Source organism: Cydia fagiglandana, chromosome 18 (assembly GCF_963556715.1).
Source record: "Cydia fagiglandana chromosome 18, ilCydFagi1.1, whole genome shotgun sequence".
NCBI classification, from domain to species: Eukaryota; Metazoa; Arthropoda; class Insecta; order Lepidoptera; family Tortricidae; genus Cydia; species Cydia fagiglandana.
Window position 1 is genome coordinate 14,045,485 of NC_085949.1, and position 17,335 is coordinate 14,062,819.

At 38.6% G+C, this 17,335-nt stretch overlaps 1 protein-coding gene and 1 long non-coding RNA gene across 2 annotated transcripts in view; one reads left to right on the forward strand and one right to left on the reverse strand.

Moving 5' to 3' along the window:
- LOC134673192 (uncharacterized) overlaps nucleotides 1–17,335 on the reverse strand; it is a 150,871-nt gene that overhangs the window by 118,709 nt on the left and 14,827 nt on the right. The gene's annotated exons all lie outside the window — the stretch shown is intronic.
- The window catches only part of LOC134673175 (dynein beta chain, ciliary-like), a 75,588-nt gene that overhangs the window by 19,180 nt on the left and 39,073 nt on the right, over nucleotides 1–17,335 (forward strand). The window contains exons 22-42 of the mRNA XM_063531130.1: nucleotides 4,078–4,218; nucleotides 4,356–4,450; nucleotides 4,931–5,098; nucleotides 5,719–5,888; nucleotides 6,312–6,531; nucleotides 7,480–7,644; nucleotides 8,336–8,509; nucleotides 9,085–9,233; nucleotides 9,388–9,511; nucleotides 10,162–10,292; nucleotides 10,372–10,486; nucleotides 10,668–10,892; nucleotides 12,672–12,858; nucleotides 13,107–13,285; nucleotides 13,553–13,748; nucleotides 14,313–14,523; nucleotides 14,762–14,903; nucleotides 15,257–15,413; nucleotides 15,770–16,010; nucleotides 16,404–16,605; nucleotides 16,980–17,204. Coding sequence (XP_063387200.1) covers nucleotides 4,078–4,218; nucleotides 4,356–4,450; nucleotides 4,931–5,098; nucleotides 5,719–5,888; nucleotides 6,312–6,531; nucleotides 7,480–7,644; nucleotides 8,336–8,509; nucleotides 9,085–9,233; nucleotides 9,388–9,511; nucleotides 10,162–10,292; nucleotides 10,372–10,486; nucleotides 10,668–10,892; nucleotides 12,672–12,858; nucleotides 13,107–13,285; nucleotides 13,553–13,748; nucleotides 14,313–14,523; nucleotides 14,762–14,903; nucleotides 15,257–15,413; nucleotides 15,770–16,010; nucleotides 16,404–16,605; nucleotides 16,980–17,204 — 3,617 coding nt within the window. The remainder of the gene's footprint in view (nucleotides 1–4,077; nucleotides 4,219–4,355; nucleotides 4,451–4,930; nucleotides 5,099–5,718; nucleotides 5,889–6,311; nucleotides 6,532–7,479; nucleotides 7,645–8,335; nucleotides 8,510–9,084; nucleotides 9,234–9,387; nucleotides 9,512–10,161; nucleotides 10,293–10,371; nucleotides 10,487–10,667; nucleotides 10,893–12,671; nucleotides 12,859–13,106; nucleotides 13,286–13,552; nucleotides 13,749–14,312; nucleotides 14,524–14,761; nucleotides 14,904–15,256; nucleotides 15,414–15,769; nucleotides 16,011–16,403; nucleotides 16,606–16,979; nucleotides 17,205–17,335) is intronic.

A 17,335-nucleotide genomic window follows, 5' to 3' on the forward strand; every position in this document is an offset into this window, starting at 1 on the left:
CATAAAAGTCGAGATGGGTGTCGATTTAAAGGTTTTAGGGAGTGCCGATTTCGAAAATGATGACCATTTTGGAATCCAAAATGGCGGCCATGCACTGTGTCATAAAAGTCGTCATGGATGTCGTTTTATACGTTTTAGGGGGCCCCAATTTTGAAAATGATGACCATTTTGGAATCCAAAATGGCGGCCATGCACTATGTAATAAAAGTCGTCATGGGTGTCGCTTTATAGGTTTTGGGGGGCGCAGATTTAGAAAATGATGACCATTTTGGATTCCAAAATGGTGGCCATGCACTATGTCATAAAAGTCGTCATGGGTGTCGTTTTATAGGTTTTAAGGGGCGCAGATTTCGAAAACGATGACCAATTTGGATTCCAAGATGGCGGCCATGCACTATGTCATAAAAGTCGTCATGGATGTCGTTTTATAGGTTTTAGGGGGCCCCGCTTTCGAAAATGATGACCATTTTGGAATCCAGAATAGCGGCCATGCACTATGTCATAAAAGTCGTCATGGGTGTCGTTTTATAGGTTTTGGGGGGCGCAGATTTCGAAAACGATAACCATTTTCGATTCCAAAACGGCGGCCATGCACTATGTCATAAAAGTCGTCATGGATGTCGTTTTATGGGTTTTAGGGGGCCCCGATTTAGAAAATGATGACCATTTTGAAATCCAAAATGGCGGCCATGCACTATGTCATAAAAGTCGTCATGGGTGTCGTTTTATAGGTTTTGGGGGGCGCAGATTTCGAAAACGATAACCATTTTCGATTCCAAAATGGCGGCCATGCACTATGTCATAAAAGTCGTCATGGATGTCGTTTTTATAGGTTTTGGGGGGCGCAGATTTAGAAAATGATGACCATTTTGGATTCCAAAATGGTGGCCATGCACTATGTCATAAAAGTCGTCATGGGTGATCTTTTTATAGGTTTTAGGGGGCGCAGATTTCGAAAACGATGACCATTTTGGATTCCAAAATGGCGGCCATGCACTATGTTATAAAAGTCGTCATGGATGTCGTTTTATAGGTTTTAGGGGGCCCCGCTTTCGAAAATGATGACCATTTTGGAATCCAGAATGGCGGCCATGCACTATGTCATGAAAGTTAACATGGGTGTCGTTTTATAGGTTTTGGGGGGCGCAGATTTCGAAAACGATAACCATTTTCGATTCCAAGATGGCGGCCATGCACTGTCATAAAAGTTGTCATGGGTGTCGTTTTATAGGTTTTGGGGGGCGCAGATTTAGAAAATGATGACCATTTTGGATTCCAAAATGGTGGCCATGCACTATGTCATAAAAGTCGTCATGGGTGTCGTTTTATAGGTTTTAGGGGGCGCAGATTTCGAAAACGATGACCATTTTGGATTCCAAGATGGCGGCCATGCACTATGTCATTAAAGTCGTCATGGCTGTCGTTTTATAGGTTTTAGGGAGCGCAGATTTCGAAAATAATAACTATTTTGGAATCGAAGATGGCGGCCATGCACTATATTAAAAGTCGACATTTATGTCGTTTTGTTGGTCATGGTCATCATTTTCGAAATCTGCTCTTCCTAACACCTATAAATCAACATCTATGACGGCTTATATGACAAAGTGCACGGCATCTTTGAATCCAAAATGGTCATCATTTTCGAATTCTGCACTCCCTAAAACCTATAAAACGATATCCATGACGACTTTTATGACAAAGTGCACGGCACACATCTTGGATTCCAAACTGGTCATCATTTTCGAAATCGGCACTTCCTAAAACCTATAAAACGATATTCATGACGACTTTTATGACAAAATACGTAGCCGCCATCTTGGGTTATAAAATGATCATCGTTTTCGAATTCTGCACTCCCTAAAACCTATAAATCGACATCCGTGACGACGCAAGTTATCTTTATTTTCAGATCTAACAAATTGCTACAGAATACAAAGGACAAAAAAAGAAGCGAGGAGGTAATGAAACAAGCAAAAATACAGATGATTCCTCGACGCAATTGGATGATTCTTAAATTGTGTCCAGATTTTTTTGTCATAAAAGTTTTTATTTTTCACGTATTACTCTCACAAGTTCCGTGACATTTCGACCTTGTAATTTTTTAAGTAAATGTTTTTGTTTATCTGTTAGGATCTCACTAGAATAATATAATCAAGGTATGTTTATATTTAATAATTGAAATAGTAACGCAAAAAAAAATTATATTTGTGTCTTATATTCCTGCCGAAGACTTTTATTTTTCCTTTTCCTTCTACACAAGTTTGGTCAAGTAATAAGAATTTAGGGCTCTCAATTTTATTTTGACTTCTACAACAGTAAAGCTACGAGGCCATGTTTGGTATCGTTTTCGTATAAATTCGCAGTACCAAATTTAGTTATGGTATCACATTGACACCATTCCAAAGTAAAAACATATAAACTTACTTTCTTTTAAACTCCTCTTCACGCTTAAACTGCTGAACAGTTTTAATTTAAATTTAGTACACATATATTTTGAGTCCCGAGACAGGACATAATAAGTTATCTCAAAAATCATCCTTCAAAGGTGTGAAATGAGGTGTAGGGGGGAATTCAGAATTGACTTCTTGAAGTTAATACTGTTTAAGTTTAGGTTTGAAGTCATGTTTTTTTTATCATTTTTAACTAAATCAAAGATGTAGACCATCCCAAATTTAATATAAATCGGTTCAGCGGTTATTGATTTCCCGTACAAATTTCCACGCCACTTTTCACACCTTCAAAAGATGATTTTGGTTATAAGATCTATCCTATGTCCTGTTCCGGGACGCAAACTATTTCTATACCAAATTTCAACGAAATCGGTTCAGCGGTTAAGCGTCAAGAGGAGTTTAAAAAAAACCGACCAAGTGCGAGTCGGACTCGCGTATTAAGGGTTCCGTACATTAAGTCGGACTCGCGCTTGACTGCACATTTCTAATAGGTTTTCCTGTCATCTATAGGTAAAGAACTATTTTGTGTATTCAGAGAGACATACATACAGACGCACGAGTGATCCTATAAGGATTCCGTTTTTTGCTTTTGAGGTACGGAACCCTAAAAAGATTTTTTTAATTTTGTGGAATGGTTTCAATGTGATACCTTAAATGGATTCAGCAACCCAGATTTATACGAAAACGATACCATACACGGCCTAGCACCTTCACGGATGTAGATATATCAAGATAAAATTGAGAGCCCTAAATAAACTTTCAAGAGCGGATATCTCAAAAACTATTCAACATATCGAAAAAATTGACTGAATAAACTTGTAACAAATTAAATTAACTTTCATTTTGTATAAGTGGCCATGTCGCTAAGATGCATAGTTTCCGAGATATAATCGAAAAACCGGAAAATGGGACATTCAAAGCCCCCTCTCTTCCCCCCGCTCAAGGGCTACGGCCGGGGACTTTTGATATGTTCACCTCCTAACTTGTCCAAACCAAGTTACAGAGTCAAAAATTGTGTTCCGAGCATTTCCCTCTACAACTTTTTTGAGCATTCGTTGGCTGACCTAAGTAGCTTATTGCATTTCTTTAAAAACTTTTCTGTAAAAGGTTGACGGGTGTTGGGTGTTTATATGGTTTTGGTCGATTATTATCATTTGCATCGCCCATGATGACTTACTAGAATTACTTACGAGCACACGAGACACTAATAGTAGTTTGACAAACCTTGGTTTTCAAGAGGTATTTTATATTGACATTTGCTGTCACAAATTTGCTGTCAGATTTAGTCGCAAACCGCACGCAAAGTGCACACAAATGTGTCGACACCTTGTTACGGAAAAGTGTACACACGGCGACGACACTTTGTTTCGAAACAGTTCTAGACACATTGTGTGGACTCTGTTACGACACATCTGACATTTAGTTACCACTTTGATGATTCTGCGACTAGAATGGTTATATGGGGTGTACAATATTTGGATATGTCTTATAACTAATTTACAATCTTCCTTGTTTGAAAAGCACGAAGATTGATATTAGGATGTAACCGCGCGCGTCGGTTGAAGTCCCTGGAGTACAAATTGTTGGAAAAAGGGTCAAACGTATTCACGGAATTTATTTTTTCTAGATATATATTTCTCGCCATCGTTAGAATTGGGAGACGAAGATGGTCTGTACGATACACTCCGAGAAATGATGAAAGACATGTTCCTGCAGGCCACTCTGTTCCCAAGAATCGACCCAATCGTACCGATCGCTTCTTATGAAGGTGATGTTGCATTAAAATAAAGTGTCTTTATTGATAGAAACAAAGAAATAAATTAACAAACATAAATTAAAATAAATGTCTGTGTTAGCTTATTTGCCGAATTATTGTGATAATAATAATTTCTCTTGCTATTGTAGATGATATAGCGGCTGAAGATGCTTTGATTGACTTGTACCATGATATTCTTAAGAGGATTGAAAATGCCATTAATGATATCGTGACATACGCATCGGTAAGCAAATAATATAATATTAAGGCCAGTGTAAGGCAAAAATCAGTCCATAACATTATCTAAATAATATTTTTCTATTTTTTGCAGTTTTTAGGACTATGCAGTGGCAATGAGACTTGAATTGTGAATTATCTTTTATTTGGTCCTACCATTATGAAGCGCGCGGTTGTTTCATGCTATAAACGCAGCGTTGAACGCATGCGTTAAAGGAATATATGAAAAATTACAATGTGCTTGTGCTTACCGCTGCGTTTACCGCGTAAAACAATATAGTGTCGTTAGATTAGGTATCAGATCTAACGTAAAATGAAATTTTTCCTAATTCCGTGATCACATGCGTTCAATGCTGCATTTTGGCATAAAATAACCATGCGCCTTATGTGTTTTAAATCAGCCTAATATGCGTTCTTCATCCTTGCTTCTGGTTCATTAAGTTCACTTCCTGGGTATGCTAATGATTAACTATCTAAATTTGGTTAGAAATACGAGAAATACACACCTCTATGGCTGGAGGACAAACAAGAAGTGCTGGCAGGCTTCTTGCAGTACGGCCGCGTGATTCCACCGGAGGAGTTCGACAAGTACGTGTACGAGAACGGCACGCCTCCGCCGGAGACCAAACCGAAACTAGAAAATTACCAACACGAGGTAAGAAAGAATCTTCAACTATATTTATTGAATTTGAGTCCTACTAACATTCCTTACTTTTACGGTTTAACTCGCTCATTTTTAGTCGCTCCGAAACATGTCGTGTGAGTAACTAAATTAAAAATAATGTCTAATTTGCGGTGTAATCATTGGTTTAACGGGTAGTAAGAAACTTTGTTCTATAGTTGCTGGTTCGAATCCACGTCCCACGTTGGGCGCCATCGTAAAAAACCGAATAGGTCCTTAGTGCGGTGCGGTATAGTGCGATAAAAAAAAAAATTATATATTAATACGTAGTTAATAATAATTACCCGCATGTAATTAAGGGACAAATAACAACATTTTCTACAACGTCAACCTTATGATTTAAAAACTGAATCGCAACCTTAGCCAACAAGTGAATAACCGATATCAAATGCTGGTAGTTCGCAAAACACGCACAGCTAGAAGATGTTGATACAATCCTTGTCAGTCTGGTCACAGGCAAACTGACTAGAACGTAATATCACGTTCGAAACGTCAGGCCAAATAATAAAAGTGCACGCAACCAAGTCCCGTTTCAGTTTTTAAATTATGAGTGAAAATTGTGTTAGTATAAATTAACGTCAACCTTTTTACAGATTGACAAATTCAACGCAATGTATGACGAGGTGGCGTTACTGCCGCGCAGTTACCTCTGCAACGGTTGGCTGGAGCTGGACCTTAAAATGCTGAACCAAGCTATTATGAACATCATCTGCAAGTGGAGCAACATGTACAAACAGAACTTGAAAGATCACGTTATCACCAGGTGATTTCCTTAAAATTGTCCACTTCCCTTGAAACTATATGTGTTGTTGTAAAATGTGGCCTTACAACAGGTTAAGATTTTAATTGAAATAATAAGTAGGTACAGTTAGGATATTACCTAATTGCAGCTGCTCCCGGGACTAAATGAATTTGGGAATTTCCAGTTACGAGAATATACCAAAAAAATCATTAACGACAGGTTATCAAGCGTAAGACATTATTTTACCTTTATTCCGTAATTGGAGCAAAAAATCATCTATCAAAATGTTCAGCACAGTCTTTTATCTTAATTTTGGTTATTTTAAAGCCAAGTGTTAGGTCTCACAAAAACTTGCTACCCCTAACAGAATATCTAAAAATCTTTACTCTCGTAAACCTACCTAATTAGTTATATTTCATAAGCTCACCAAAAAAATGTTGACAGTTTGAACGAGCTACAAGAATTCATCGCATACGCCACGAAAGAATTATCAGTAGAGTTAGCAGAAGACGATTACGAAGGATTGCTGCAAGTCATGAGAGTGTTTAACGAAGTTAAGGGGAGGGTGGACGCCGGCACCGACACCATGTTCGAGCCGCTCCGTGACATTATCTACGCTCTGAAGGAATATGGGGTGGACTTCCCTGAAGAAACTTATGAACAGGTTATTTGTTTACTTCAAACTAAGATACATATTATACTCGTATTATTTTAGTCTTTTGTTATTTTACGATGTAAGATTTACGGCGTTATTGACAAGACTCAACCAACTATGAATCGTTGGTCTTAATCTATAATTTTGAATGTATCCGTAAGTAAGAGATAAAACGTAAATGAGGTTCATGACGCTTGTAAAACTTAATAAAAAAGGGTATAGTATTTTGGTATCAGGGTCTTCTTTAAATGTCAGTCAAATATTTTTAATTATGAATTAATAATTGTCTTTTCTTACTTCATGCATACAACAGGAATTGCAATATGATCTATCTACTAATCCTTACTTTAGCGGCAGGGTCCGCGCGGATGTTTTGGTGAGAAACATTTTGCATGCCCACAAATTATCCAGCAAGTCTGGAAATTGAATCGCTTTGGAACGCATGGAACGATATAAATTAGCTATACATTCATCGAAACCAGCTCGTCATTTTTTTATGCTTACTTAATGGCTCAGCGACCCAAAATGAGTCGGCCTACGACACGAGTATACGCCAGTTGTCTCGATCCTGTGCCATCACCCGCCAGTTATCGGCTTGGAAATCGCAAAGTCCGCTTTTTTATTCTACCGGTTGGGAACAACAGTATACTGCTTTACTGTGGCATGTGCATGTGAACAGCTATTTTTGCTTATGCCTAAATTCCATATGCGTTGAGGTGTTACAGCAAAGGCATGTACGACTATTAACCTTTTAAATGCTTTACGTTTACGTCATAAACAAATACGTCACTGACACGCCTAGGTCCTGCGCGCATGCAAGCTTACTTGAAAGTGTGAAGGCTTTGACAGCGTCCGCCATAACATCTATAGTTGTCCCTGGCGCTGTGGGCACGACTAGCTACGACGACTTTAGGTGTTCTTGGCTTAATCTCATTACTTATTGTTCTATTTGTACAGCTTGATGTGCTCCCCGAAAAGTGGCGGAATCTGATCAAACTGACCACCGTGATGAAGCAGAACGTGGCGCCGCTCCAGGCCGCTCAGGCGGCGCTCATCGCCAAGCGCGTCGCGCTCGTTAACCTGCGCATCAACATGTATCGAGAATCGTTCAAGAACAAGGAGGTACAGTCCGTGGGATCGTAATACATAGCTAGCGATACTCCCCATTGTGGCTAATGTAGCTGACTGCCGTGATGAAGCAAAACATCGCGCCGCACCGCCGCAGTTCGCGTTCAGGAGGTACAGTCCAAGAAATAAAGTATACACTACTCAGCTGAAAACGCTTCCTTACGTAACTAGATTTAGCTGACCACTGTTATGAAATAACCTGGTACCGCCGGTGGCGCTCATAACCAAGCCCGACGCGCTGGCTAAACTACGAATCAGCAATATCAGCATGTGCCTGGACTCGTACCAGAACAAGCACAGGTACAGTCAGCTGCAGAGAAAAAGTACCACCCCTGTATAGAAATTTGTAAAGTCCGTCCTTCATGAGTCCTATAGCTAGAGATGCTCCCCAGAGCGATGCCATATTTCTGGAGCGAGTATTTGTATGCTCATAATTCTTCTAGTTTTGCTTACTGATGTGCAAGTAGAGGGTTTCCGAAAATTGTAGATAATTTCATATAAAATTATTGATTATATTAAAAAAAAAATTCAGAAGTAGGTACATTAAAAAAAGTCTTAAATCTTTCCGTCAGCACATCAGTAGTGTTGCTTATGTAACATTAGTTATACCTATAGCCATTCACTAAATGGCTCGTATGCTCGTTTTCTATTTCATTAAAACAAATACAAGATGTATCTTATATAGATGTTTTTGGTGAGCTGCAAGGAACCTTACAAGCAGATGGATAAAGTGAATGCAGAGCTTATGGTCTTCGAAAGCACGGTGGACCAATTGAAGAAGTCTTCTTCCCTCTTTGACATACAACCGCCTGAAGACAAGATTCTAAAACAATGCCGGCGAGAACTCAAAATGTGCAAGGTATTTAAATAGTATTAGATTATCCCCTAATCAAGTTTGTACTAATAGCAATACTCTAACACATTGAGTGCCGGGAACCCGCTCGTGGTCGCTTTCCTCTAAAGAGCGGGAAAACGCTAGAATCTGTTGAAAACGTTGGCAGTGAATGCGTTAACTGACCATAATGTCGACCTTATATCTTAGTAATAGGGTTCACAAATTGACAGTTAACTGTGTGGTATAATTGGCGTGTGATTTTTCTCGTATTGATCTGGGACGATGAATGATCTAACTCAATATTTCGAAAACAAAGAATATTTTTCTTATAAGAAAAAATCCAAAATCGATGAAGATATGTAAATGAGTTTTCCAGACTATACCTATATAGTGTCAAGGCTGGGTTATTTCAGGTATCAGGTTTCGTTCAACACAATTTTAAATGTATAACTTTTTTATGTTATGCATGATTTAGGCTAAGTTTATTTTATTTTATTGTATACAATTTTACATGATACTTGTATCTTATGAAGCAAATAAAGAACATAACATAACATATAACTGTACTGTATTGACGGGTAACTACGCTTTTCTTTTAGCAATTGTGGGATTATTACTTTTTGGTGCTGGGAACTATCGAGTTTTGGAAGAAGTCGCCGTGGAAAGAGATCGATGCCGATGGGATGGACCAGGAATGCAAACGTTTTACTAAAGATTTGAGGCAGCTGGATAAGGAAATGAGAACTTGGTGAGTAGTTTGTGCTGAAATAATTATCGTTAAATAGTTTGGTATCTCGACTCAAGTAGCCAATGATGACATCAGAAATCCACATTCCAAATGTGGTAAACTAGTGACGCTCTATTGTTCACGTCACGTATATTGAAAACGTGTTTCTTTTTAGGGAGCCTTTCGTAGCGATTGAAGCTACTATAAAGAACTTGATGACTTCTTTGCGTGCAGTCACAGATCTTCAAAATCCAGCCATCAAAGATAGACATTGGGTTGAGTTAATGATGGCCACGAAGGTATTAAATATATTATATTTTGTGACAAGTATTATTGTAGTCTACATATTAAAAAATATTGTTCATTTCATTTTACATTTGCTTAGAAATCGATACACTCACACATCATGACCATCAACACCGAAAACGCTTTATCATCTGCTCAATCACCACCGCCATTAAAACATGCATCCAGTAGCGTTTCCTTTGACGAAATCATTGCTGAATTTAAATCCCTTGAAGACATGGCTAGTGATGTACTACAAGATGATCAAGACCACGAATCAGAAGAAGAAAAAGTAGATAACAATTTTCAAATAAACGACTTCAGAAGGCGAAAGTGTCAAGAAAACTCTGAAATTGGTAGCAAATTCAGAAAATTAAACAAAGTTTACTCAATGGAGGAAATGAGAAGGCATGGAATCCAACTGAAGTCGATAAGAAGAGGATCTTTACAGCAGAAGGTGTCAGATCATGTAGTCATATTATCGGAATTCATACTGTAGATAATTACGTATAACACATTTGTAAATAATCATACATGAATTTTATAGTTTTATTTTGATAAGTAAAAAGCATCTATTGGTAAGTAATCATTTTACATTAACAAGAATGTGAGTTCGTAAGTCTTAATACTTGAAATGCATACCTACTGAATTATTTGCTGACAGGTGAAATTCTCCCTCGATGATGAAACTACTTTAGCTGATCTTCTAGCGCTTAATTTACATAAATTTGAAGAGGAGGTAAAAACAATCGTGGATAAATCAGTTAAGGAAGCAGCCATGGAGAAAACTCTAAAGTGAGAATTATAATAATATGTAAGTAACATATATCTACACTTTGAACCAAGCTGTTTAACAATCTTATGAATTTATTAGGGAGCTGGAAATCACGTGGGCACAACAGGAGTTCGATTATTCACCTCATGAAAGAACTGGAATCAAGCTGCCCAGGGCTAGTGAAGAGCTCGTAGAAATTCTGGAAGACAACCAGGTAGAGAAATGGTGTTATCTAAATAGGGGAATCCTTTTTTAAGAAATCGCAAACGTTGACCTCTCACAGTGATACAGCCTCGATATAGACACAATCCATTCTTCCTTTACGCGCTGTAGTGGAAACTTAATCGCTGTAAAAAAATCGCCATGTTTTTACTAAATAAACGTCAATTTTACAGAACCAAGTTCAAAACATGTTGTCATCAAAGTTTGTCGGCTTCTTTGAGACCGAAGTCACTGCATGGGCGAAAAAACTCGGTACGGCGGACGCCGTGATTGCCCTTTGGTTTGAAGTGCAGCGCAAGTGGCAGTATCTAGAAAGCATCTTTGTCGGATCCGACGATATCCGCGCACAATTACCAGAGGACTCCAAGCGATTTGATAACATTGACAAAACATTTAAGGTTTTTTTTTCAGACTTTCGTTTTAATTTTTCTATCTGTTCGTTTGTTTCTGTATTTCTTAGAGAATATAACCAACGGAGACGCCATGTCTATAATTTTCGGTACAAAATAGTCTGCCGTTTTTTGCGGGGGAGGGGCACATCAAATGCATAGGGTACGTCAAGTCAGTAGGTCAGGAAATGAATGCTCAAAAAACGTTGTAGAGGGAAATGCTAGGAACACAATTTTTGACTCCGTAACTTTGTTTGGACTAATTAGGAGGTGAACATATCAAAAGTCCCCGGCTGTAGCCCCGGTGCTGGGGGGTAGAGGGGGGTAAGAAGGTCGAATTTTTCCGTTTTTCATTGATATCTTGGAAACTTTGCGTCTTAGCGACATGACTACTAAGACAAACCGAAAGCTGATAAAATTAGTTACAAGTTTTATCCAGTCAAGTTTTTCGATATCTTGAATAGTTTTTGAGATACCCGCTCTTGAAAGTTTATTTAGGGATTTTAATTTTATCTTGATATCTACATCAGTGAAGCTGTTAGGCCATGTTTGGTATCATTTTCGTATAAATCGGGGGTGCTGAATTCATTTATGGTATCACATTGACACTATTTCGAGGTAAAACCAAAATTTAAAAAAACATATTTTTTTAAATCCGTCTTCACGCTTAAACAGCTGAACCAATTTCGTTGAAATTTGGTATAGAAATAGTTTCAGTTTCGACAAAGGACATAAGATAGTTTTTATAACCAAAAACATCTTTTGAGGGTATGAAAAGTGGGGTGGAAGTTTGTATGGAGAGTCAATAACCGCTGAACCGGTTTAGATGAAATTTGGGGTGGTATACATCTGTGATTTAGATGAAAATGATACCAAACATGACTTCAAACCTTACCTTAAGCAGTATTAACCTCAGGAATTCAGTTTCGTCGACGAAGTTGAATTCCCCCCATACTCCATTTCACAACTTTAAAGGATGATTATTGAGATAAAAAGTATCTTATGTCCTGTCTTGGGACTCGAAATATCTGTACACCAAATTTCAATTAAATCGCGGTTTAAGCGGTTTAAGCGTGAAGAGGAATTTAAAAAAAAGATATTTGTTTAAAGTTTACATGTTTTTTCTTAGGAATGGTGTCAATGTGATACCAAAAATGAATTCAGCACCCCCGACTTATACGAAAATGATACCAAACACGGCCTAAGAGCTTCACTAATGTAGATATCAAGATAAAATTGAAAGCCTTAAATAAACTTTCAAGAGCGGAAATCTCAAAAACTATTAAAGATATCGAAAAACTTGACTGAATAAAACTTGTAACAAATTTTATCAGCTTTTGGTTTGTCTTAGTAGTCATGTCGTTAAGACGCAAAGTTTCCAAGATATAAGTGAAAAACCGAAAAATGAGACCTTCTTTCCCCCCTCTACCCCCCAGCACCGGGGCTACGGCCGGGGACTTTTGATATGTTCACCTCCTAACTAGTCCATACAAAGCTACGGAGTCAAAAATTGTGTTCCTAGCATTTCCCTCTATAACTTCTTATTGCTTGGCCTACAGATAAACGTCAGTCCATACATGTGGTTGACCATTGGCCGCCTTTTTTCGACAGAGGGGAACGCCTGTTAATGACCACTCCGTTGGTTATATTCTCTAAGCTGTATTTAATAGTATCGGCACAGTGTCATTCACTCACAATTTTTTTAATACGACATTATAGAACTAGGAGTCTTTTAGATCTTTTTACTTTGTCCTGTGATGAAATAGACCTGTATCGTGTTATTTACAGGAGCTGTTAAAAGATATTGGCCAAACTCCAAACGTAGTAAAAGCTACTAATAAACCAGGCCTTTTGGAACAGTTGGAGGGGTTGATGAAAGCGCTCAACCTCTGCGAGAAGGCGCTTAATGATTACTTAGAGACAAAACGCTTGGCATATCCAAGATTTTACTTTGTATCTTCAGCAGATTTACTCGGTATTGTATGATCCAAATTAATGTATGCATTGAAGGCAGGTAAATAAATAGAAGTGCTATAACCCCGGTCCCCGACAGTGGCCAAGTGATATCGTCACCTATCAACGGAGCATTTAGTATAAATAATTAGATTAGCTTTAAAAAATGTGAGCGTGGATAGAAGTAGGTATCTATGTTGTTGGTTTGATTTTCACACTTTTGTTACTTTGGTGATTATTTGACTCTACACCTTACATTTTTTTTTATAGATATTTTGTCTAATGGCAATAACCCACCAGCTGTTTGTCGACATCTAACCAAATTATACGACAATCTGGCCAAACTGGTATTTCCTATTAAAACCAGTAAGCAAGCATTCGAGATGATTTCCAAGGAAAATGAGGAACACGTACCTTTTAAGGCCCCGTGCTTAGATTGTTCTGGAAAGGTAAGTGAAAACAGCAGGGTTATATTGATATATTTTACGTATGGTTATATTTTACGCCCTCGATCATGACAGTTCCGCACGTTAAGAATCCAGAATTATGGTCAAAAGACAACCCGAGTGCTGTACGGAAAAATACTGCAAATAAAAAGTTAGCGCCAGTGTAACCAAGTAGCATAGATTATTTTAAATATTAATGTGTTCTTTATCATCAGTCAGCAGCATCCGAGAAATCTATCATTCATTGGCTTAAGAATCTGGTTATCGTAGGTGGAGGTGTGGTTAAATAGAGTAACAGATTGTATGCGCTACACTTTGCGTGATATATTTGAGCATGCAGTGAAATCGTACGAAGACAAACCTCGAGATGAGTGGGTGTTCGACTGGCCAGCACAACCGGCACTTGTGGGCACTCAAATCTGGTGGACCACTGAAACCAACCAGGCGTTTGAGAAATTGGAAGAAGGTTAAGTCTTTATTTTTTTGACATAGCGCACGCCATCCAGGCTATCATTGAAATTTACCGAACTTATATGACTTGAAGAATCTACTGTTGTAGTAAGAGCTCTTTCCCACTTAGGTCCAGTTTTTTTGCAGGATCCAGTTTTCTGTAGTACCTATGTGTGCAGTATTCCGCAAACGGAATGCTCGTGTGAACGTTGCTAGATTTATACCAAGAAAAGTCTGCAACGATTTTGACAGCATACGCAGTGCAAGTGTTATTTATACGTCATAATTTCATAGAAGTTTGACATTTAAGATAACGTTTACACTGCGTGTGTTATCAAAATCGTTGCAGACTTTTATTGGTCTAACTCTATGTTATCACGTATAGTAGGTAGGTACCTACTACCAAAAAACTGTATTAGGTACCCGAAACAAAACTGGACGTAGGTAAGTGGGAAAGAGCTCTAAAGTTGCTGAACTTTTCCTAAGCATCGTGGCATCGACTGATTAGTACAAATAAAATGTTCCTATTACTGGAATTGTGTGCCTACCAATCGTTTTTAACACTATCTTTTTTATTCAGGCTATGAAGGTGCTCTCAAGGATTATCAAAAGAAACAAATTACTCAGTTAAACAATCTGATCGTCTTGTTGCTCGGAGATTTGACGGTTGGCGACCGACAGAAGATCATGACTATCTGTACTATCGACGTGCATTCACGAGACGTGGTCGCTAAGCTTATTGCTGCTAAAGTGGATACGTCTAGTGCTTTCCAGTGGCAAAGTCAACTGAGGTGATTTAAGAAATTGTTTGTTAAAAAAAAGTCAAAGCATTTAATGCAAACATATGACATAATATGGACCCTGCAGGGGCACAGTAATAAACTACTTACTACAATAGTTTCTGTAGAATTATATGAGATAACATTACTATATCTTAAGTGCTAAATTCTTACTTTAATCATATAATATGAATAACATTTGGAGGTCTCCCTTTACGCACTTTCAATATATACAATGCAATATTTACAGGCATCGCTGGGATTTTAGTTTGAATAACTGTTTCGCCAACATTTGTGACGCCCAGTTTTTGTATGACTACGAGTACTTAGGTAATACGCCTAGGCTCGTGATCACGCCGCTAACCGACAGATGTTACATAACATTAACGCAGGTACATTGATACAATTCAATTTAGATTATTGTTCCACTGAGGTGGAGATTAGCTTGCACGTGTTCGCCTCAATGGAACGGCAGCCTTTATTTTTTTCTATTACAACTCTGCGGTATCGTCTTGGGTCGTCCCATTCGTTTTTCGTCAAGTTCTTAAATTAGTCTTATTCTGCTTTCGTCACTCATTCTACATTCGTCACAATCGTCGGTGGCTTTCAATGTAGAATGAGTGACGAAAGCAGAATAGGACTAATTTAAGAACTTGACGAAAAACGAATGGGACGACCCAAGACGATACCAGCTCTCCTGTCTTTCCTTAGTCACACATGTGATACAGTCTGGTTTACATTGTAGAGTTTGCATTTGATAATGGGAGGAGCGCCAGCAGGACCGGCCGGAACGGGCAAAACTGAGACCACGAAGGATTTAGGAAGAGCCCTCGGAATAATGGTGTACGTGTTCAACTGCTCCGAGCAAATGGACTACAAGTCCTGTGGAAACATTTACAAAGGTGAGCATTATCTCTGTTCTGAATTCTGCCCTCCTAAGCTAAAAAGCGGTATTTGCATACAATTTTCATTGAAAATACGTCCTTCCCTCCTAAGCTAAAAGGTCGTATTTTCAATGAAACTTTAATACAAATACCGCTTTTTAGCTTAGGAGGGCAGAATTGTAATTTAGAAAACGTCTTGATTTAACGCTACATCAGGTTGCTAACATATAGCCGGTTAAACAACTTTGTCAGTAGATAAAGGCGCGAAATTCAAATATTCTATGGGACGATTACCCTTTGCGCCTACATTATTTAAATTGGCGCTTTATTCTACTGACGGGAATGGCTTGACAGACTATATATATTATTTCTAGGGCTTTGCCAAACCGGCGCATGGGGGTGTTTCGACGAGTTTAACAGAATCTCCGTCGAAGTGCTATCCGTAGTGTCGGTCCAGGTCAAGTCTGTCCTCGACGCGATCAAGTTCAAAAAGAAGAAGTTCGATTTCATGGGCGAAATTATTAGTATAATACCAACAGTAGGAATGTTCATTACTATGAACCCCGGATACGCTGGAAGGACCGAGTTGCCGGAAAATTTGAAAGCATTGTTCAGGTTTGCTGTTTAATTGAACTAGTTTTGTTAGTACATTGAAGTGCTAAAACGGGAAGTGAATATAGGAATTCACTATGTCCAGATAGGTTAGTATTAAGTACCAAAGGACAATCATATAATACTGACACGGGAAGATCAGGATATTGATATAGACGAGCAATTATTTTGGCGCAGATACAAGAGCATTTGGTTTATGTTATGAGGCACATGATCACACAAATCACTACACCTTAAAAACTAAGTCCTTCGCCGCATCTGTCTGAGATTTTGTATGTTCGCGATAAACTCAAAAACTACTAAACGGATTTTCATGCAGTTTTCACCTATGGATAGATTGATTCAGGAGGAAGGTTTGTGTATAATTTGTTAAGCCGTGCCTCTGTATATACGCAGACCCTGTGCCATGGTGGTACCTGACTTCGAGCTGATCTGCGAAATCATGTTGGTCGCCGAAGGTTTCCAAGAGGCCCGATTGTTAGCGCGAAAATTCATCACACTTTACACATTGTGCAAAGAACTGCTATCAAAACAGGACCACTACGATTGGGGCTTGCGGGCCATCAAGTCTGTGTTGGTCGTTGCTGGTTCCCTGAAGGTACTGTATTATTTTTAATTAAATATATGTTACGTTCAATACATTTAGGGTAAAACGGAAGTTCACCTTGCACAAATTCGATATAGTCTTACAGAGAGAGAGAGAGAGATAATTAATACCTTTTCTAACTAAAGTTTTTTCTGTATCCTCTCGTGTTTTAGTAGCACCTAAACTCAAGTATCAGTAGGGCGGCGAACGGACAATATTTTTTATATAAGGCCTATCTTGTGTTCCACTGCTTGGCAACAAAACCCTTTCGCTGCAAAATTTTCGTAAGCTCTTTAAACTTTCATAGCTACTGTCTATTGTACCATATAAACCGTGATAGTCGATAAGTAGTCGTAATTTGGTTTTTTGAGCCTTTCATTCCCTAGCGAGGTGACCGCTTAAGGCCAGAAGATCAAGTGCTCATGAGAGCCTTGCGAGATTTCAACGTACCTAAGATTGTGACTGACGACACCCCTGTGTTCATGGGCCTGATCGGAGACCTGTTCCCGGCTCTTGACGTGCCCAGGAAACGGGACTTGGAGTTCGAAAAGCATTTGGTGGAGGCCGCCGTAGAAATGAAACTACAGCCTGAACCGGGATTTATCTTGAAGGTGAATATAAAAAGCGCGCGTAGAATAGAAGCGGTGCTTTAAATCAATGAAAATAATATTAAGAAGAGCAAGTTTTAATCCGGTAACCTTGTCACCTGAAAGTACGGAATTGCTTGGCGTCAAATCCAAGG